This window comes from Lycium ferocissimum, chromosome 4, assembly GCF_029784015.1.
Source record: "Lycium ferocissimum isolate CSIRO_LF1 chromosome 4, AGI_CSIRO_Lferr_CH_V1, whole genome shotgun sequence".
NCBI classification, from domain to species: Eukaryota; Viridiplantae; Streptophyta; class Magnoliopsida; order Solanales; family Solanaceae; genus Lycium; species Lycium ferocissimum.
This window is the reverse complement of record NC_081345.1, coordinates 8,308,123-8,331,546: the sequence shown is the minus strand read 5'-3', so window position 1 is coordinate 8,331,546 and position 23,424 is coordinate 8,308,123. Positions and strand designations below refer to the sequence as shown.

Below are 23,424 nucleotides of genomic sequence, written 5' to 3'. Positions count from 1 at the left end.
AGCTTCACATATTTCTTCGATAAATAATGTTTTAACGAATACAAATGAGCATCCCAACTATCAAGGACAAAAACAATGGTTTACCATTCCCTTTAAATTTGTAGTATAATGCAAATAATAAAGATTAAATTTTTAACTTGTTATCAGCCGTAAACGTACAATGCAGCTATCACCAGTATTTTCATTTTTTATTTTATGTTTCCCTTGATGAAATATTTAAAATGACATAAAGTTTCTTCCTCAATTATCTCAGCCTGTCCTTTCGGCACACCCATTAAACCTACTAGCTTGTTATATTATTTCCAACAAAAATTACCCAAAATTTTCCGTGTTTCTATTTATGTTCCTATATAGAATATGGAATAGTCGTTCTTATTTTTCTGAGTATCTTTCAAAATACCATTACAAGAAACTTTATGTTTGAACTTTATGTCATTTTTAGATATTCTAAGGCTAAAAGACCAAAATACTAAAAAGGAAACATTGAGGTTAAAAAATTTCCATACATTGAAATTTAATTTGTCTAGGAGAATGAAAATGGTTAATCTAACTGACAAAGCAACATAGTTTTATTCATTAATCTCACAATTAGAAAGAAAAACAAATCCCGTTTGAAGTTCCATTGGGAAAGGATGAGACCTAAAGCTAATATAAAAGTGGGAAACCTTTTGATAAGGAGCATTATACCCCCTTGATGGACGCTTTTTGCGTGATTTAAATTAACCGGGCCATGACTTTGAATACCAGATGATTAAACTGGAAAACAAAAACAAACACAAAAGATAACAATAAACAATAATAAAAACTAACAGATTCCTTGATAAAATTAGACAGTACTTGCCATAAAAATTGAAACAATTGTGCATGACGGCCTTCACCAATATTTGGTCCTGAAACCTAAATCTACTGCCTTCATACCTTTACTCATCTAGCAGAAGTTTGTATAAAGTAATTAAAACATCTGTAATTCTCACCACAGACTGCCATAACATGGTTCTAACATTTATTGGCCTCTTTCTTGTTGTCATATGCCTATGGATATTCAGGATCTGGCTGATTAAAGAAGGTCAATACTTCTGCAGTTAAGGACTCAAAAGATTCATCATATGGGGGAAGTTCAGTTAAATCAGGATATAGCGGCCACTCACCATCAAAGCTGAAAATGCCAGTGCGCCCATCAAGATTTTTTTCAGAACACTCAGGTTTCTCAGAGCCCTGACTGTTACTTGGGACCGTATCAGTAACCACATCACTGCTCGCTTTAGTAGGAACTATTGTTCTCTGATCATTTTCAGGCAGGGGAGGGGGAAGCATAGTTCCCACATCACACAGACGCTGAGATTTTGCATTCCGGATCATGAAGCCTTCATCAGATGCAGGCGGTGACTGTGAATTACGCATACCTATCGGACGCTTATTTCCAACCACTTCGTTTGTTGCTTTGTGTGGACCTGTAGGAGGAGTAAGTGTATTTCTCTCCACATGTTGGGTCTTAGGAGTAGGAAGCACAGTTCCCTGGTCATGCTGACGCCAAGGGTATGTATGAGGTTTGTCAAAGCTCCAAATTTGATCAAGCAACATTGAAGAGGAGTGAAGCATTGCAGTAGTGACTTGATCAGTATCAAGCAGAGGATGTAAATCTTCGCCAAGGACATTACTAGTCCCCTCGTCATTGTCTATGTTGCTTGCTCTCTGTGGGACTGCAAGAGGAAGAGGTAAAGCATTATTTCCTGACTATGCTGAGACAGCTTTGCATTATTTCCATCTAAAGCTGCAAATACCACGCTGCTGATCAAGCAATTTGAAAAGTGCCTCAAAAACTAATTACCTTCTATTGTCAAGCCCTTGCTAGATATCCCATCATTTTGACCAGCAGATTTTGGGGCTTCCTTTTCCTCTGCTGCTATTAACTGATCAAGCAGTATTGAAGAGGAGTAAAGCGTTGCAGCAGTGACTTGACTAGTATCAAGCAGAGGATGTAAATCATCGCCAACATTACTAGGCCCCTCATCATTAACTGTGTAGCTCGCTTTCTCTCTGACTACAAGAGGAAGAGGGTAAAGCATTGATTATGCTGAGCCAGCGGCTTTGCATTAGCTCCATCTAAAGCTGCAAATACTACGCTGCTGATCAAGCAATTTGAAAAGTGCCTCAAAAACTAATTACCTTCAATTGTCAAGCCCTTGCTAGATACCCCATCATTTGGACTAGCAGATTTTGCGGCTTCCTTTTCCTCTGCTGCTATTAACTTGTTACTCACCTTGTATAACTTGCAAACTACCCACTTTAACAGCAGGAGGAAAATTAAAATAATTAGCACCAGAAGGATATTCTATATTTAATCTTCATTGAAAATAAGAAGCTAAAACACAATTCCAAATCAGTTTCTTTTCCCAACTGGTACACCACCTCTGTATGAGTAATTGCTCATACGGTCTGTTTTACACTTGTCATTTAAAAAGTTGGTGCATCAGCTTCTTGGAACGGGACTTCATATAAATGAAACAGGTACATGACATATCCGCTATGTAATTATAACAGGATGCCCATTGAAGTTATCCAATTCTAGTTTAAGGCACTAGAGGTATGTTGGTCCAAGGAAGGATAAGGAGACAGTAAGAGGGAGGGAACTCTTGATTTACTTCTCCAAGAGAAACTTTTACTGTTCCTCAAGTTGTTCAATGCAAATTCAAGACAGATAAAAAGGGCATCTAGTTCCTCTCTCGCTTGGAGGAGAATAACTGGTGCGCAGGGGTTGCCTACTTGACTTTCACTTTTCCTTGTTTTACAAAATGATGAAATACAATCTCCTATGGCACTCTTTTCTTCACAGCAACAATTGTATATGCTAGACATAAGCCCATTACCAGTCTTATTAAGTGCGGATATCAATTGTCCTCAAACTCACAACATCATTATGTATACCTAAACTCCCAACTCTTACAAATAAGTATGTCCTATTACTTAATTTAATATAAGTTAACACCATACCTGCATGTCGTCAGAAGTTGTACCAGTACTATTCAGTCTGTATTCGTGCACTAGCCACTCAGTCCTGCTCCTATCCTCCTCATGCTTCTCCTCAATGTAGATTAGTGTCTTTCTGTATCCAATCAGCTCACCATCCTTGTGGATGAGGGAATCTGTTCCACAAGATTCCCAATATCCGCCACTGTTCATGCTGTTGGATTGACCGTCTTTGTTTGCTGGGCTCAGAAAGTACCATTCTTCCGCTTGAGATGGAAGGTGCATCTCTGCCAATATGAAACTAGCTTCTTTCACCAAGAGTGAGATCTATAAACCAAAAGCAAGACGATGACAGTAAAATGATTGGGAGATGTAAAATTCGTCTTGATGCTACTATAAGAGATGACATCTCCAAGCTTCTCGATCCACCACATCCAAATGTGGGCAACAATAGCAGACAATTATACAGACAATGCGTAAGAGAAGAAGACATGGATATTTATCAAAAACATAAAAAGAAATGAAAAATCACTGTCAGGTCTTACCTTAGGGAGATAAGATAAAGTTTGGGATTTCCTAACACGGCTAATGGAATAAAATAAATACTTGGTAGTCAGAGTTACTCGGTGCCATTGTGGGTGGGGGTGGGGAGGGAGGTAGCAATACCCCGATTAGTCAAGGTGCGTGCACACCGGCCGGGACACCACAATTATTAAAAAAAAAAAAATGAAAAAATAAATATTCACAACCTAAAATTTACTTACAAACTAAGATAATAATACGGCTGTCTAGACCTCCATGACGCATTTTCTTTGTTGCTCCAAATGGATCCTCTTTACATGATACATCATGCATTGCAAGAACAAAGATTCTCTGAATTCGGAGAAAAGGCGGTCTTTCCGAGTGTTTGCACTTTAAAGTGCAGTAATCTAATGACTGAACTTGTTCAGATTTGTTAGATAGCTATTCATTGTGGAAACCAAGCCTTCACCAGGCTTATGTTGCGCGGACTCTTCAAAATCTCTGGCGCACCCATATCGACATGACATGGGTGTGGGTGTGGGTGTGGGTGTGGGATCCATACTGGATTTGGTCAACTTACCTCGGGTAATTTGACCACATTCTATGACCAAGAAGTATAGATTGATTATATATATATATATCGACATGACAGGGGTGTGGGTGTGGGTGTGGGTGTGGGATCCATACGGGATTTGATCAACTTACCTCGGGTAATTTGACCACATTCTATGACCAAGAAGTATAGATTGATTGCATATTTGGTTTGATTTTTGGGTTTATAGTTATATATATATATATAACTATATAAAGTATGAGAATGCTTTTCTATTATGCAAGATAAGATAAAATATTGGTGTTTATAAAGAATGAAGTTTTATTAGTTTTAGTTCATTAAATTTAACTAAATATATACTTTAAATGTCGTAAGATACATTTATTGGCCATATACCAGCACCCGTATCCACACTCGGATCGATACACCCAAATCCTAAAATTTATGTGAGGAAGAATCCAACCTCTAGATCTGCACCCGGATCGGATACCCGCACCGAGTCCGACCGACATAGTCACCAGGCACATTCACTAAAGAAATGTTCGGTACCACGAATCCACAAATTAAATATAAAACAAAAACACCTTTCAGATGATAAACATTCACGAAAAAAAAAATTATGAGAAAACAGTTTTCCCCACACACACAGAGATAGAGAGAGAGCACTATACGAGAAAGCTGCTGAGGACGGTACAAGAAGAAGTCGACTTCATGAATAGTCTGATTGGGAAAGGGCTGGCCTATCATTTTCTTATAGAGATAATGAATTATCAGCTCTTCGTCTGCACAACACAGCTGACCATCAACCAGCATTTCCAGTTTAGGGATGACTTCAATGTCCATACAATGCTTGTTCAGGTTCCTCATATCAGCAGTGCTGTTCTCTTTCCCCTTTTCTTCCATTTTTGCACCCTAGTCACATAAGAGCAATAGCAAGATGAATGGATTCTCAATTTATTCAATCTACAACAAAAGCAAAAATAGAAAAAGTAATTGGCAAAAGGAAATGGAAGAACTAACCTTTGCCGTGGAGGCTCGCGTTGTTCTTTCTTGAACCTAAAGAGGTCAATTTTATAGCTATTCCGAAGAAAAAAAAGAATGGTAATTATATTTGAATTTTGAAGGGGGGAATCTTTCAAAAATTGGAAAGAAACTTATGACAGCAGGTTTTTAAATTTTTTTCCCCAAACGGAGGATACTTCAGTGTCTATTATGCGGAGATACCGAGCAAATTAATATTACCGGTCCCAAGAGTCTAATTATCACAAATTTAATTTGAAAAAATGAAGCTGCCTCAAATGCCATTTCACGTGTCGGGTTTTTTTCCTTCTCTATTAACAGTAATTATCTTCCCTTTGTTACCAATTTTCTGCCCTTTCCAATATGACTTATATTTTTCAAAATGTGATGGATAGGAATTCAAGTACGTTTTGAATACTATTTCCTTCCATGGATTACTTGGCTTTATACTATAATTTCAAGTTTAAGAATCTTTGCAAATAACATTATATGTAATGTATAGAGAACCTAGAATTTCTTTTTCGACGGTGATGTCTGATCCAAGCAGCCAGCTTGCGCCCACCTCGACTAATCCACCAGGAGAGATTTTGTGGTACGATTTCATTGAAAAGAGACACAGGAGTTCATTTCCCAAAACAAAGAAAGTACAGCAGTCAATTCAAATCACTATCCTTGAAATTAGATTAGAATATAAAATGCAAATCAGCACCAAAAACCTTAAAATGAAGAAGGTGACAAAATGGCCAACCCCAATAACTATTCATCACTCAATATGGAGACTAACTAGAGTTAAAGAGCCTCTTCACACTGATTCACTCAAATATGCTTTGCTAAGTAAAGTAACATTTTAATAGAGAATCGAGGATCAGAATTCACCCTCGCCAACATCCATTCCGTAAGAAGATAACTTTTCCTTCGGGGAAGCACTTTCCTCATTCATCAATTCTACATTTTGTAAACACATCGATACCAGTTCTGATTGAAATTGAAAGTGATTATGGATGATATACGGAGCTGACTTTACACTGCACCTAAAGGTGTATTACCCAACCAAAAGAAATCTGCTATGCTCCATAGGTTCCATAGCTTCAAGAGAAAGTTGAAGCAAAGTTGGCCAGAATATCACATGCCTCCAAGCTCCAGATACTGCAGCAGATAGTAACGTCATAGGAATTTCGACCTGCTTGATAGGATGCAATGCTAAGAAGTACACTACATGTTTTCTAGTTGTTCAATCTAGAAGATCTCTGTAACAGGTCTAGGCAGACATATGAATAATATTTGAGTTGAAATTGATCAAAGATGAACATATGAAGTTGAAATTGTTATAGACATGAACTTGAGTTGGAAAAACAACTGTGGAAGTTGAAGATTTGTGGGACCAGTATTTCACTTGAAATACACCTTTAAACAGGTTTTTTTTTTTTTTTTTTTTTTAATCACAAGGGAACCCGCAGCCGCTACCCTTCGGGTGTGCACAGGGTAAACCCGCTCTTGTGAAATAGCCCGCAAACCACACAAGAGAGATAACCCGCACTAGGCAAGCCATGTGCGACGAGCTCACCTTTAGACAATTATTCCGATAATTAATTTGAAATTCAAATAAAAAAGTTCAATATTTGTAAATATTTGAATATTAAACTTCAATATTTGCAAATACTAAGATAATATTCATGCCGAAATGGGCCATCGATAAGGTACTCCATCTGCATTGTTCTAGTTATATGTTATAACCACCCAACAAATACATGGGAAATGTTCATCCGAATCAATGGTTGTTTCTACACTTTTAGGGGTCGTTTGGTTGAAAATAAGTTATCCCAGGATAACTTATCCTAGGATTAGTTATCCCGGGATTAGTTATTCCACGCTCCCACAGGGATAAAATAACACTACAATCCCGGGATTACTAATCCCAGGATTAGTTATACCGAGATTTTATCCCAACCAAACATGGGATAAACTCATCTCAAATATAATCCCGGGATTATTTATCCTTATCCCTCATACCAAACAAGCCCTTAAAAATATTATATTTGGTGATCCAGGTCATCTAACTAATTTGTTACACCAGACTCTTTGATGATAGGCTAATAGGAGATCCCACACTTAAAGAAGAGTAAAGTCGTCCAGAAAAAAATCACAAACCACGTATATTAGGTTTTCTACACTCCAGAGAATAACTGTACGAGCTGACAGAAAGAAATATAAAAGAACTCAACTTAAATGGTCAACTTGGATAAGCACCTAACCCAACTATTAAGAAAATACTGATCGTTGCAGAGATAATAGTCTCTCTCTGGCACTAGTTAATCCTTATATAGTTTTTTATCAAAGCAAACGGTTATTATTGCTTAAATAACGTTACAACATATACGCAAATCAGAAGCAGAAGAATGATTTAAATGTGGCTGGAATATTGAAAATATAATTTGCTGGTACGATGAGAAGAACTATGATCTTCTAACTGAATGTATTTACAAATTAGATCAAGGGGTCAGAAAAACACTAACACCTTATTTGTTTGACATTACGCTACAGATGAATAAATATCCCTAGATTTATGCAATGACCTTTAAATACAGCAACCTAGTCACTTGTGAATTTAGTATAATTTCTTCCCTTATGATGCAACCAGCTTGTAACAGAATGCCATGATAAAATAAGCCAGAAACAAAAAGGAGGACAGGAAGTGCAAAAGGCAGATTACTACTGAAGTTACAATAAGTACTGATACACAAATCAATTACTATCACAAACCTGGGGAGGCGAGACCGGCACCCTGTGCGTTACTTGACCGAGCATACCTACCTGTACTACACATAACTCCAACATATACAAAACAACCGAGGCCGTAATGGCCAACACCCATGATAACCTGGAGACAAGAAGGATATGACAACATTGATAGGTGAACAACCCAAAAGGTATATATACATGGGCCAACAAGGCCACCATACGTACCGATACATCAACATCAAGGCCGACAAGGCCATAACACCTACTACACGTACAACTCACCGATAAAAGAGACTCTACTAGACACGGCTAATCACAGGGACAACAGAGATTGTCTATTACTTTAACGGCATAAATATAATACATATATAGACACCTTAACTTGGCCTCAACTGGAAAGTAAACACCCCAACTTTAAGAATGCACATCTAAACACCTCAACTTGGTTTAAGTTAGCCCTGTAAACACTTGCGAAATGCCATGTAGGATGCCATGTAACTCACGCAAAAAGCCATGTAGGGTGGGTGTGTTTACTGGGCCAACTTAAACCAAGTTGAGGTGTCTAGATGTGCATTCTCAAAGTTGAGGTGTTTACTAGCCAGTTGAAGCCAAGTTAAGGTGTCTATCGGTGTGTCATGCCTTACTCTAACTATGATCAAACTTAATAAATTTCACCAAAGAAAAAGCCTTTGACTTGCATGTGCTTGATTCTTGATATAATTCACCATCAGTTCACATGAATTTTGTGAAAGATGATGAGCAAAACAAACCTCTTGCATGGCCCTCAATCATCCCCACCCCACTTCAAACCAATGCACTTTATTTCTCCCTTCATCTTCTTAGTTATTGTCTGTCACAGTTGTAATCTGGTAAACTTATTGTAAAAACCAACCCTTTCTTAAGCAAAATCATTTTTCCCCCAAACTACACAAATTATACTCTAAAACTAAAAAGAAGGTTCACTTGCTTCCATTATATGCCATGCAACTTTGTGTACAATTGCAATCATGACAATACATGCACAAGCCACAAAAGAGAGGATACATTAATATCATTTTCACTCAAAAGAAAAATACAAGGGTTAATAGTACTTTTGACCCCTCAATTAATAATAAATTCTGACTTTAGTCCATATGATATCTGACTAAGCACATTTAACGTTCAATTACTTGAAATGTGTACTTTTGATGCTTTTGCTTATGATTATTAACAAACTTTCAGAATTATTAATCGTTCCATTGTTTACTACTCATGTTTTAGATTAAACTTGTATACTTCTAAAATTAGTCCAAATTTTTCTTATGTAAAGGGACCAAAAGCACACACTTTAATTGATTGAAGGTCAAATGATCACAAGGACCAAAATCAGAATTTACAAATAATTGACACAACAGATATATTCATAGAACAAAAAGGAGTAAAGATTGTAACATTACCAGAATAAAGGCAGCCAAGAATTGTTTGACTTGAAACTTGTAATTCCTATATAGACCCTCAACCATTTTCACTCTTTGGCACTGAAATAAAGAAGTCATTTTTGTGATGATTTTTTTTTTTTTTAAAACTCCTTCAGTTTCAATAGCAATACCCTGGTTCTTCATATTCTTTTCTACCAAAATTAGAAAGAAAAGATGACTTCTTGGTTGAATTGGGTTGTCTTATACAGTATTTGACAGAGAGAAGGTTAATTTTCAGTGTTTCTTTTCTTCTCCATACACAATTTCGTGAAAATGTTACTTTGGTGCCTTTTGGACTGAGCTCGGAACATGTAACCTCCTCAAGCTTTTAAAAGTTATTATGTTATCCCCAGTGATTGTTACTTGCCCTAACTGAAACTTGTTAAGGTAATAGCTGAGTTGTTTGACTACTTGAATTTTGGTGGGATTCTATTCGCTACCTTTGTAATTTCCTTCCCATTTCCCCTTCTCCTACCCTACGTAATTAAAAAAAAAAAAAAAAAAAAACTGAAACTTGTGCATTCTTTGACAATTACTCCAAAATAATTAAAGTGTTAAAGCTTGGACACATGGAATAAGGAATTTATTAAGTCCAAAAAATTAAGATGTTTTGACTAAAATACACTTAATTATGATTTTCTTTTTTTTTCAGGTTTACATAAATATTATAAGTAGATAGGAATATATCAAGGGCAAATTAGGAAAGAGAAACTAAATACTTTTTTGGTTTTGTGAAATCTCAAGTATTTTGGACTAACTTTTAAAGGTTAAAACCTCAATTATTTTGGATCGGAAGTAGGGGTGTTCACGGTTTGGTTAAAAACTGATCCAAATCGAAAATTGAACCAAACCGATTAAATAAACCGATATTTACTTGGGTTTGGTTTGGTTTTAATTTTTTAAAAATCGATAAGATTTGGTTTGGTTTTTATTTTACTAAAAGCAAACCGAAGGAAAAACTTAATCGAACCGAACCAACAAATTTTATACATAATTCTTATAATTATATATATATATATATATATATATATATACAATATATTAATTTTTATAAATACTTTTTAAGCATTTTTTTTATCTCTAATAGGCTAATGAACTTTATACATTTTTTTAAAAGAAATCCATGAATTGAAACTCATTTATTCAAAGAAACAACTATAACATTTACCTAGATTTATTTTTGGGATCTTTACGCTCTATGACAATTAAAGCAAAATAATTACCCGCTTTAGCCCATTTTTAGTTTATTACCCGAATTAGCCACAAAATAGATCGGCGGTAGAGCAGCGAACCACATCAGAAATTCAATTTCAGCGACGGGAGTAGTCCTAAAACAAGGAAAGCAAAAGGATCGTCATGGCCAAGAGGGATAACGGGTCGGTTATCAGTTGGGTCAACACAAGACCTCAACTTATTAAGAACACTTCTTACAGTAAGACCCAAACACTCACCAATATCTCGTTCTTTTTGAAATTCCATTTTGTTGTTGTAGTAGTACCGTTTTCCATGTTTGATGCTTGATGCTCTCTATCTTTATTTTGCTTACTGATATTGAATTTTAGCAAACATGGAGAAAAGTGAGAGAGTTGGAGATGGATTTCTTGTAGAAATTTGTATAACGTATATTAGTGTAGAAGTACTATACACTATTATACACTTGTATACACTTTTATACGGTGTAGAAGTGTGTATAAACACCCTTTATACATTATGTATAAACCCCCTCATGTATAAACACCTCTTGTATAAGTTTGTATACATTATTATGCACTTTTATACAAAGTGTACATTGTCTACAGTAAGTGTATAAAGTTGTCTATTGTTGTATAAAGTTGAATATTCAAGTTGGGCCATGAAATGTTGGGTTGTAAGTTTGTAATTTAAAATATGGGTTATGCATATGTAATATTGACCCATAAATTATTTATAAGTGAAATTTTCCCTTTATTTTTTGTATTTCTTATAAACTTTATTCACTAGAATAAAACTTATAAATCCTAAGACATTTTCTCCATAATCCAAGGAAACTATAGCTACCACAATAAAAAGGTAATAACGAATAATAAGTTGGAAAAAGATATAAAACTCTCTCTTAATTGTAGGAAAAAAACATGAAAGAGCGAAATACCGTTAGTTTTCTTAAAAACCGACCCAAACCGATCCAAACCGACTACAATCAAACCGATAGATATTTATCATATTTGGTTTGGTTTGTTTTAATAATTGTAAAAACCGACTAGTTTGATTTGGTTTTGATTTTAACCCAAAATCGACCCATAAACTCCCCTAACCGGAAGGAGCACATGTTATTGTGCAGTTTAGTCCCTCTTCTCCCACATGGACCATTTTTCCTTTGGTATATGCAACTACTTCTTTTGATAAACTGGTTTCTACTAATAATAGAACGTAGATGTTAAGACAGTCAACATTTTGTTCAGATATTAGTGCTTTTATAAGTCTAACTCGGCCTAAGTGGATAATAATCACTACTAAAAATAACATGAGTTAGCGACAGATGAAATTTGTAGCTAAAATAGCATAATTCGTCGTTAATCCTGATCAGCAACATATTATCAATTTTTTTTGTTAGCTATGAGAAATTTAGCGCCAGATTAGCTTAAATTCATAACTAATTCTAATTATTTTTTTTATAGTGAATAATAATAATAATAATTTTTTTTATTGTTATTATTATTATTACTATTTCACATAGATCTTCAGTCCAATTATGCAATCTAACATTTCACGTTGGCACGTTGTAATGTATTTTCTCCATCATGTTCTTTACACAGTATATGTTGCACTTGCAACATGAATTCTAGTAACGAAAACCCGTGAAAGCGCCAGAAGGGAACTAACACCAAAAACATCGTCTACAAAAAAAGTATTGCGTAAAATACGTCCACATTGCATATATATATAACTTAATTAATTGATCATATTTATAAATTCAGAAGATGAACAAGCATTTTCGGGTGTTGGGTTTGTTAGTATTATCATACGTATTGTTAAATGAATTTAATTTGATTCCATATGTATAGTTTTACAAAAATTTGAGTGCGGATTTTTTATTTTTGGTTAATCGTTTAATTTATTGAACTTACAGAAATTTAAAGTCATCTTTTTTCAATCCCTAGCTCCCAACGACAATCAAGTGCTCCAAAACTCGGGGCTCCAAGGTCCTCTTTCACTCCACAGAGGCAATGGAAGAAAGAAAAAAGAAAAAAAGAGGGAACGTAATCCATTTCAATTTTATAAAAAAAAATTGATAACAAGTAGGGATCCATCACTCACATTCCACTACAAAATTGCCATCAAGAAAGTAAGAACTTGTGTATTTTTAAACAGAGGACAACACTACATAGAAAAGAATAAATAAAACAAGAGATAGTATTTTCTTAACAACCAACGAATTATTAGTTTTAACCTTTCAAGTTGAAAACATAAAAATCAATTGAATTAGTAGACAGGCATTATAAGCAAACAGAAAAGGCAAAAAAAATCCAGAAAGGAGTTAAATAAATAGGTTAAACTTGAAAGATTTGTTCCTCTGCAATTTGAATACATGTTGCACATTAACTTTATATAAAATAATTTCTGGATTATTAAGAGCCTGTTTGGATGGGCTTAAAAAAAGCAGCTTATAAATGAAAACAGCTTATAAGCCAAAAAAAGAATAAGTTGGGGTAGCCCAACTTATTTTTTTTTTTGCTTATAAGCTGTTTTCAACTTATAAGCTGCTTTAGATAAGCTAAGCCTAACGGGCTCAATTATTTTTTTAGGCTTATTTTAAGCATAAAATGACTTTAAAATTTGAAAATAAAATGACAAACACTCAAAAAAAACTTAAAACACCTTACTTATAAGCCAATCCAAACGGGCTCTAAGTTTATTTTCTAAACACCTTACTTATAAGCCAATCCAAACGGGCTCTAAGTTTATTTTCTAAAAGTTAACTTTTTGTTAGGTTTGCTATCTAGAACAACAACTTAGGAGCCGTTTGGACATGGTTTGAAATCATGATTTGAAATCATGATTTCAAATCATGGTTTCAAATCATGTTTGGACATGTAATTTGGATATCTTAAGTTGTATCTTCTCTTATAGACATAAAAATCCCACAAGTTGTGAAAGCTATCAAAACATTCTCAATTCCTATACAATCTTACCAAATGGGCAAGTCATAGTTCATAACAAAATTAATACGCCACTAGGAGGCCTTTCTAAAAAATACAACATCAATTGATCAAACTTTAGTTCAATAAAAACGAAAATTTAACATGAATAGTAATGAGGTTGGTAGACATAAATAAAGGTTGGTAGACATAAATAAAGGTTGGTGGAGGTTAATGAGGTTGGTAAATTAGTGGGAGTAATTGTTAAAAATATCTACCAACTTATGGGTTTCTTTTTACAAAATATAAACTTATGGGTCAAATTTTATATTTAAAATTTTTGAAACCATGGTTTGAAACCCCAAATCATGCCTTTTTGAATTATTTGGGGTTTCAAACCATGTTTAAAACCATGAGATGAAATGCATGTCCAAACGCTGATTTCAAACCGCATGTCCAGACACCTACTTATTAGTAGGCGTTTGGACATGCGGTTTGAAAACCATGAGATGAAACCAGCGTTTGGACATACATTTCATCTCATGGTTTCAAAAAAATTAAATAAAAAATTTGACTCATAAGTTTATATTTTATATATATAAAAAAAAAAGACTCATAAGTTGATAGATATCTTTATCAACTTCATTAACTTTTACCAATCTTTATTTATGTCTACCAACCTTTATTTATGTCTACCTTTATTTACATCTACCAATCTCATTACTATTCATGTTAAATTTTTGGTTTTATTGAATTAAAGTTTGATCAATTGATGTTGCATTTTTTAGAAAGGCTTTGTAGTAGCGTATTAATTTTGTTATGAACTATGACTTGCTCATTTGGTAAGATTATATAAGAATTGAGAATGTTTTGATAGTTTTCACAACTTGTGGGGGTTTTATGTGTATAAAAGAAAAAACAACTTAAGATATCCAAATTGCATGTCCAAATATGATTTCAAACCATGTCCAAATGGCTCCTTAGTATTTGAAAATATTTCTTCCAATCCAAATCAATCCAGGTAAAGAAACTCATATTGAACAACTCATAATCTCAAGTGTGTGTGTCTATATACAGTCAAACCTCTCTATCATGGCAGCGTTTGTCCGGAAATTTTATGGCTGCTCATAGTGAAATGTTGTTATGTATGCATTTGATGTTTATGTCACGACCTAACTGGAGGGTCATGACGGGCACCCAGAGCTAACCTACCGAGCACCACAAAACATACATACATCTGATATCCATACCTAAGTGGGCCATTACGCTAGCTAATATATCTCATAATCTGTGGGGACACAAGTCCAAAAGAGCTATACATATATATACGTCATCAAATTAGGCCCATGTATACAAGCCGACAAGGCTATCAAAATGATATAACAAAATATAGACCGAGGAGGTCAAAAGACATCTAACTGTGCACATCTGTCTACGAGCCTCTACATGTAATACATAACATAATAAGGATGGGACAGGACCCCACCATACCCATCTGTACACAAGGATCCATATCAACTGATCTGCAGCTCCGGAACAAGTGGAATGCTCCTGTACAACGCTGAGAAAACAGCCTATGAGTCTGAATTGTCTCCATGTCTACCTGCGAGTATGAACGCAGCGTCTACAAACAAAAGGACGTCAGTACGAATAATGTACTGAGTATGTAAGGCATGAATAACAACATAATAAAAATATATGAAAGTAACATGAGATAAGAGAGATAACCTGTACATCTGAATACTTCTTAAGGCGGATGTCATGCATGCTTAGCTTTTAAAAAAAAATATTTTCATACATACATATATATAGTATCCTGCCCCCGCCATTTAGGCTCGGTATTATCATTATATCATCATCATCCCGCGTCCGGGGTAACATCTTAACCTGCCCACTGCAATGGTGTGCACATCTACATGCCTGCCCGGCCGACTATAGCGCGGCGCAGTGTGAGAAAATACATACATATATATAAAGCATGCATGAGAGCTCAAATAAAAGCTATAACTCTATCGGAATGATGTAAGGTCGGTAAACCTCCGATTATCATTATGGAACTATCATCATGAACATATCTCATCTTGAAAGAACAAAATCATAAGATGAGATCAACATCAATGAATAAAATTAATAATCATATGAGAAAGATCAATAATCATAAGATAATTATCAACAATCTTGTAAGAACTTCGAAAATCATAAGCTTCTGGCATTTTTAGGAATAGAGACATTATGGATATCATGTGTAAATTCTCAACAATGGGATCATGCCTTAAGAAAGAAAGGAACAACCTTAACATACCTCATCGTCTCCTTAGTACTCCTCGCCTATCCACCTGAGTTTGCAAATCTACAGTCAAGATGATTCACAATAAGTTTAGGTCGTTGAAACGCTTATAAGATCAAACTAGACTGTTAGGTGAGCTAACGAATTTTGGGCAGCATCTCCCCTATATCACTTACTTCCACCAAATTCCAAAACAGCTCCCAAACTTCCTTAACAACATCAATAATACCATAATCAAAAGGTTACATTCAATTTATGCTCAATTCAATACCAAAACTTCTTTTCATAATCAATCCATAATAACAACTTCAACACAATCCCTTATACACTTGCATACAACACTTCCTCCTCATCATCATTATTATCCCTCATAGCAAGATTATACTCATAACATACTAATAATTATAGCTCAAGTTAATTTACAACTCAAAATATTATCAAATTCATATTTGAACTTTTCCTCCAATTTCTTCTCCTCAAATCTTAACATAATTACCGAATAAACTCATAAGCATGGAACTAAGATGAAATCTTACCTCAAAATTCAAGAACACTTCAATTCGAAGGTTACTCCACCTTAAGAAATACTCACCCAAGCATCTTCAAGAAGAAGAGACAAGTGTAGACCTCACTTGGAAATCCTAACCACTTAAATCTTCACTTTGATCTTTGATTTAGACTTGGAGTATGTTCGAATATGTTTGGAGAGGTTTCTAGGGCTTTCTAGGACTTGGGGTTACGTTAAAATGAAATAAATGAAGAGGGGATCATAATTATATCATTCTAGAAACTCACCGCCTCAATATTTACGGCCACAAATTACTGCCTGTAATTCAAATTACGGTCCGTAATTGAAATCGTAAAATTTTATACAGACTGTAACTTTCACTGTATTTCTTAGATTTGCAATCTGTAAATTGCATTGGAAAGATAACTTCCTGAACTTCAATTTAAATAAGTTATGGATTCCATAACTCCTCATATTATAGGAGATATGTCTCTCTCAAGTTGGATCAAAAATCCCGTCCAAAATTCTACCAAGTTTTCTCAAATTTTTGACATACTTAATTTCTTCGATTCACTTGATCCCGAAACCTTTAGACACTTATCTAACATTTGTTAAAAGTCTTCCTTAACCTTATAGGGGTATCATAGCCTATCTGGGCTTACATTAGTTTGCTTACGATGCAGTCGACGCGGAAATTTACGAGGTGTAACATTTTAGATCTCATTTAGTTGCTATAAACAAAAGTACGAAAACAATATACTTGTTAATTTTAAAATCTTAATTAATTTTGATATCTCATTAATAAAAAATTAAAGAGACTAATAAAAATCCATAACTAATCGTACCGTATCGATAAAGAATTAAAATCTAAATAGTATATGCATTAAAATTAGTTGAGAATTTAAATATTTCAAGTTTGACGTAAGAATTCTACAATTGTAGGTTGTTTCATAAATTTCAGTCTCTCAGTGATAATATAACGATTGAATTGACGAAATTTGTCCAAACTTTCAGCAAATGGGAATTCAATAGCTTTCCTTTGAAAATTGTCTAAGGACTTAACAGTTCACTCTTCTTTCTCATCCCAAATAACAGTAGGTTGAGGATCTTCATCAACACTTTTGTTGTCACCTTCTGCATCCGTTGTCTTTTGAAATTTACTATGTGTATGATATTAATGATGATTACCATAAATATTTTAATATTTTATACATAATATATTTCTTACAAAATATTATTACACAATATTTGAGTATGGCTATTATAGGGAGGTAATTTTACAAAGAGTGTACCGCTAAATGAATGTCACTGCAACAGTCCTCTTCTTATAAAAATATTATGCTAACTTTAATTAGATCCACATCCTCGTGTCTTTCCCCTTTAATCTGTACCCAATACTTAACACTCCATATGTTATTAGATTTTCAGCTTCACAGAAATTCATAATAGTATGACAGATATGCTTTTTCCTATATATCTCTTTGAAAAGTAGTCAGCTTTTCAGCTGATGCTGATTGTTGGCTTGCCTGAAAAGAGTCTTTGTCGCAAAATAAAATTCTCACTTGAAAATTGAGATAATAATTTTTCTGGTGATCATAAAATTATTAATTTTTAAAAATTCAAGAATATCGCAAGATTAGAGCATGGTTATTGAGTACTTCAAAATTGCTTTGTTGCTTAAGGAAAGGAATTAATTAGTCCTACGTAGCATACGCCTTACTTAAGAAAAGGAATTAATTAGTTAACATCATGGTTTAATTCCCATCCAAGTATTACAGTTTAGTAGTTCAATACTGTCAATTAAAAGAACAACAAATCCTAACCTATTAACTATGTTGACACTGACTGATCTTTTTATGATTAGACTACTTCATCATTGCATAACATCCCATATCGAAACGATAGGAATAACTATTTTTATAATTCCAAACCCCTAATTATTTTCAAAAATGTAAAATCTTATAATCAAAGTGATATCTACACAAAGATAACGCAAAGAAGTACAATCAAATTTTAGAGTTGAATGACTCAATTGGTGCAATGAAATATTCTCTGGAATTTTTGTTGAGACAAACATTATAATTTAGGTTGTTAGTTGTCACCTACTGACGAACCAGATTCTTCAGTAGTAAACAAGAAGTAAGTTGCGAAATAGTCAATCACATAAGGATTTTTACGTGGAAAGCTCAAGGGAAGCAAAAATCACAACCTAATTTCCTCAAAATTCCACTAAAAACTCGAGAAGTTTTAAGATTACTACTCTTTGCAATCTCAGGAACTGACCACTACAGCACCTTCGCCCTTGTCGAGTCCTATTTTGAACTGGTCAAAATATAGTTTTATGACTTCTAGTCACCTCCCTAGCTTTGAAAAGGGTTTTGAGTCACCACCTAATTTCTAAGGGTATATTAGGAAACCTATTTGTGTTGAAAATAACTATGTAAGTCTGCGCAACCAATGAGATTCTACATAAGGGTTTTACTTATTTCAAGGAGAAGTTAGACACCCCTTAATATCTACCTGAAGATAGCTCCTTAAACTTAGTGGGGGATCATCTATTTTATTTTTCCGGTTTTAAAGAAAGTGGAGAAATAATTAATTTTATAAAGTAAGGTGGAGAAATAATTAATTTTATAAAGTAAGGTAAGAAATGGTAACAAAAATGATTTAAGGTAAGGAGTATGCATGGTATATAATGAGTATATATGGTATATCAAGTGATCTATGTAGAATGTAGAACAGTATATTGGTGTATATGAGTAGTTGATATATATGGTCTATACTGTAATATGGTGGTTATAGCGATGTATGTAAAGAAATTTAAATACGTGTAAGTGGTGTTGGTGATGTAAGAAATAGTATATGGTACATAGAATGGTATATGGGTATGCATAAGATGGTATATGAGGCGTTTATATAACATGTATAAGGCATAAGGAGTAGATAATTGGTGTATATGAGTGTATATAAAGTAACGTATAAGACATATATGTGTATGGTATAAGCCTATAAGGAATAGTGTATATACATGGTGTGAGAAAGAATATACGTGTATGGTGTGATGTATATATGGTGTAAGAATAATAGGTATAGTATGTGTGGTATGTGTAAAGTAGTATGTAAGGTTTATACGGGATGGTGTATGGTGATACTTTAGATCTTAAAATACACATGTGTATAATATATTAAGCTTTGCAAAAATGATATGTATAAGATATACCTCATCAGGGCCTTGAAAATATATTTTTTGGGCTGGTCCAAAAACTGCACTGATCCACTTTCAAAACTGGGCTGAATGGAGCTGAGATTTTAGGAAAACCACACAAAATACCCCTAAAATGCAAAATATTTACCCCCCCCCCCCCCCCCCCCCCCGCCCCCTCTAAACTAATTTTGCTTCTTCCTCAACCGATCAAGAATATTTACCTGAGTACCCCCTCGCCCAAAACCCTTCCTCCATGATACCATCGCCCAAACTGGGAGACTTCAAAGTGGGCTGACTCGAGTAGAAAGGACGCAGTGTTGAGCACAACTTTGATTTGGGAAGAGGTGAAGCTTTCTCAAACTCCAAATAGGGGTGTCAATGGTTCGGTTCAGCCGATTTTTGCAAAAAAAAATATAGCATATCAATTTTTCGATTACTATATATAACCAAAAATTAAACTTTTTTAAACGATCCCATTCATATCGGTTTTTCTTGGGTATTGATACGGTTCGGTTAATTTTCAGTATTTTTTGAAAAATTAACTAACAGAGTACAAAAAAAAAATAGAAGTAAAGAATAAAAAGTGATGGAAGAAACAAACTAAAAATACACAAACAAAGTTAAGAATTAAAAAGTGATGTAAGAAACAAACTAAAAATGCTCTTAACATTATTGATGAACCTCACAAATACAATGGCATATATGTAAAACTTATAAGGAACAGACTACACTATAAAATAAATACTAGCAAGCCATCAAGCCAACTATTGTATCAAGACATGATATTGGTGTTTAAAGAATATTTTTATTATAAAAAAAATATTGAAAAATAAAGTTACATAAATTAATTTTCATATAAGTTACAGTGGACTGCGAAAGGGTAATTGTATTAAACTTTTAGTTTAAGAATTTGCAATATGAAGTTATATGTAGATGCTACCATTGCTAATTGGAATAAGAATTTCAAAAATTTAGAAAAATATAGAGGGAACAAAAAGAAGAGGAGGAGAAAACAAATCTTTCCTTTTTCTGGAGTAGTTGATGATATTGTCGTATAGTAGTGTTCGAGACTTTATATATTTTATTTAAATATGGTAGAGTAGATTTAAGTTTTAATTATAGCCCTCTTCATTTAAATTCGTCCCAAGGCAAGGTCTAAGGTTAGACTATCTAATGCCATGTATTATACATTTTGAGACATAAGATATATTTTCTACATGTATATTTAGCCGGTTCAGTTCGGTATTTTTTTATAAAATAAAAAACCCGTCCTAATTATTCGGTACATTTATAAATTTATATTGAAACCTTCGATTTTTATTAAAAAGAACTTAAAAATCAGTTCGGTGCAATTTGTTCGGTCGGTTCAATCGGTTTTTGAAAAACTATTGACACCGCTAACTCCAAATGTGCTCCAAAGTATACATGTATGAAATAAGAGAAATAGAAAGGATTAGACACATCCTTAATTGATCTAACAACGAAGCTAGTTGTTGAGAACAAACAAGCCATCTGAAATGAAGCAAACAAATTTCAGAACTTAGAACCACATATTTCAGTCAACTCTGAAAAGATTAACCTAATTTAAATAATAATCTTAAATAAACTAAACGCAATATGAATTCATGAACCTCGTTGCATCATTGGCTTAAGCCGTAATTCATTCCTCAAGCAATTCTTATTGCGCCTGCAACAACTTTCTATCTTTGATCAATAGTCTCCAGTCTTCTACTAAGGACTTGGTTCTTCTGTATGTTAGTCTATCATATTTGAACATTGTTTGTCAATCATACAATATTTGTCAATCATCAAAATTGAATTCAACTGATGAGCTCAACTGTATTGTCATTATTACTCTATTACTATCCTATTCTTCAATTTTGTTATATATTACATGTTTTCTTTGCTTTGATTTGTTGCTAATGTTCTTTTCTCCGTTATTTTCATTTTGCCTTCTTCACTGCTGTATATTCTTTACTTGATTTGATATGCTTTACTTGAGACCAGGGCCTATTGGAAACAACCTCTCTACCTTCATATTGCGTACATATCAGCCTCAACAGACTCCACTTGTAGGATCAGACTAGGTATATTGTTGTTGTTGTGTGTGTGTCTATATATCATATCATATTATACTAAAAGTGGAAAGTTCCTACCTTCAAAATTAGATTACAGTTTTGCCTTTGCAGTAAATCAAAATTTAATAAAACATCTAATTAAATATTAAATGATAATATTTTAATTACCTGTTAGTTGATTTACACGTTCAACAAGTAAAGTTACCTCTCATAACCCATCACTAGTGCAGTAGCTCGCGCTTCGCGCGGTACAACCACAACATTAATATATAAGGGATATAATTGATATCATTATAAATTTACTCGAGATAGAATAGATTAAATTTTTTATGTATATGCATACAATAATTAATATTATATCAAATAAAAGTTATGATATATTTTATAGAAGTAGACTTAGAAATTTAACATTTCGGTGTAATTTATTTCTGACACTTACTTTTATATTTTTCTCTATTTTTCATTCTAAACTAATAACAACAATAAAAGAAGATTGAAAGGAAAATAGAAAATCAAAACCGAATAAATACAACCCAAATTCCTTTGAATTAAATCATAAGAATCTCTTCCATATTTATTACTATCCTTTTCCTTTTTTTTTTTTCCTATCTGTTTTTTATTTTTCCTTCTTAATTCCCCACATGCTCGTTTTTCAGAAAAATGTCAAATTCTTTTATGTGCAAGTGCTACCGTTATAAATTTACTCGAGATAGAATAGAATAAATTTCTTACGCATATGTATACAATAGAATAGCTTATTTCAGCAAAATAAACTATCAAATTAAAAGGCCTAAGTATAAATAAAATGCTTTTAGTTGTTCAAAGAGTGACGAAGTTTTTCGAAAAAAGAATAACTACTACAAATTAAGGGGTAGAAATAAGCAGATTTTACCGCCCACATTTTGTCTTCCTTCTCCGTTATTTTCTTTGTTGACTCGTGTCTTTGCATATTTAGAAAATAATTAAGAAAAGCAAAGATAGGGAATCGGATATCTTAAAGATAAAATTCTTCTTCAGCTTTTGTACATAAATGCATAAAAGAATACAACAGATTAGTAATTTCTTTTGTAACTTTTTTGTGATTACAACATTACATCAAGAACCTCAAGAAGCGCCTTGTCTCTTCCGCCTTTCAACAATTTTTTACTCCTGCAGTTGATTCTCCACAAGACAACGAAGCTCCTTGAGGTCTTCATCCTAAAAACGAACAAAAAAAAAGAAGAAAAAATTGGTACATGAGATTAATTTCGATAAAGGGTAGAAGAAATCAAAGCATATTTAATTAAATTGTAATTCATAGACTTTTCTTTGGAGTAGTGAAACGAAAAAAAATACAACAATGTAAAATCCACAAAAGCACAAAAATTTAACTGACAGATTAATAATAAAACAAATCAAACTAATATTTAAAACAAAACAACAATGTAAATAAATCTAGCAGAGAAAATAAATACTTAATAGTACTCCCTCAAATCTTTGGAAGAACAAAAGAACATAGTACTACCCCATCATGCAATAATTTAATAGGATGAACAAACTGGAAGTGGAAGATTGCTGCAATCTTCTTCTTTCCAACTTAAATAGTAGACAAATTCTTATGCTCTATTCATTAAAAATTAAAAAAACGTTACAAATGATCACTTTATTAGAGAAAGCAAAAGAAAACAAACGGCTGATATGACTTAATTAGGGAAAAATGGTAGATTGGACCTTATTAATGCAATAAAAATATGTGGACATTAAATATAGTAGATGTATGAAAACAATAAAAAAGGAAAAAAATCAGAGAAAACAGAAGTTGGGGGACGTGGAGTATTGGGTGGAGGTGTAATTAAGAGATTGTGGGATGTGATTTTTGGGAAGAAATTAAATGAGACTAATTGAGAAGAGAATTACTCTATAATAGGAAGAAGAAAACGGCTGTGTATAGAAGGAAGGAAGAACTTAAGGAAAAGTAATTAATTGTAGTAATA

General features: G+C 33.6%; 1 protein-coding gene across 5 annotated transcripts; it reads right to left on the bottom strand.

Annotated features, from left to right (window-relative positions):
- Nucleotides 1–796: 796 nt before the first annotated feature.
- LOC132051498 (uncharacterized) lies at nucleotides 797–9,637 on the bottom strand. 5 transcript variants are annotated; one of them, XM_059442604.1, is made up of 8 exons: nucleotides 9,238–9,637; nucleotides 6,109–7,940; nucleotides 5,063–5,119; nucleotides 4,714–4,954; nucleotides 2,992–3,254; nucleotides 2,167–2,284; nucleotides 1,829–2,041; nucleotides 797–1,700 (listed from the first exon to the last, which is right to left on the bottom strand). In XM_059442604.1, the coding sequence occupies exons 4-8, from the start codon at nucleotides 4,943–4,945 to the stop codon at nucleotides 1,033–1,035; spliced, it is 1,494 nt and encodes a 497-aa protein (XP_059298587.1). In that variant the 5' UTR covers nucleotides 4,946–4,954; nucleotides 5,063–5,119; nucleotides 6,109–7,940; nucleotides 9,238–9,637; the 3' UTR covers nucleotides 797–1,032. The 5 variants fall into 5 exon arrangements, with proteins under 5 accessions (XP_059298587.1, XP_059298585.1, XP_059298588.1 ...); XM_059442602.1 differs by having other exon boundaries at nucleotides 5,063–6,208; nucleotides 7,823–7,940; XM_059442605.1 differs by having other exon boundaries at nucleotides 4,714–5,119; nucleotides 6,109–6,208; nucleotides 7,823–7,940.
- Between the last annotated feature and the right edge of the window lie 13,787 nt (nucleotides 9,638–23,424).

What these genes read in the sequence shown, in the direction of transcription:
- LOC132051498 (XM_059442604.1), bottom strand. Translation starts at nt 4,945, where the DNA reads ATGGAAGAAAAGGGGAAAGAGAACAGCACTGCTGATATGAGGAACCTG. An exon ending in CAAGGGCTTGACAATTGAAG is followed by an intron (nt 2,042 to 2,166) that starts GTAATTAGTTTT and finishes TTCCTCTTGTAG; the next exon opens with TCAGAGAGAAAGCGAGCTAC. An exon ending in CAAGGGCTTGACAATAGAAG is followed by an intron (nt 1,701 to 1,828) that starts GTAATTAGTTTT and finishes TTCCTCTTGCAG; the next exon opens with TCCCACAGAGAGCAAGCAAC.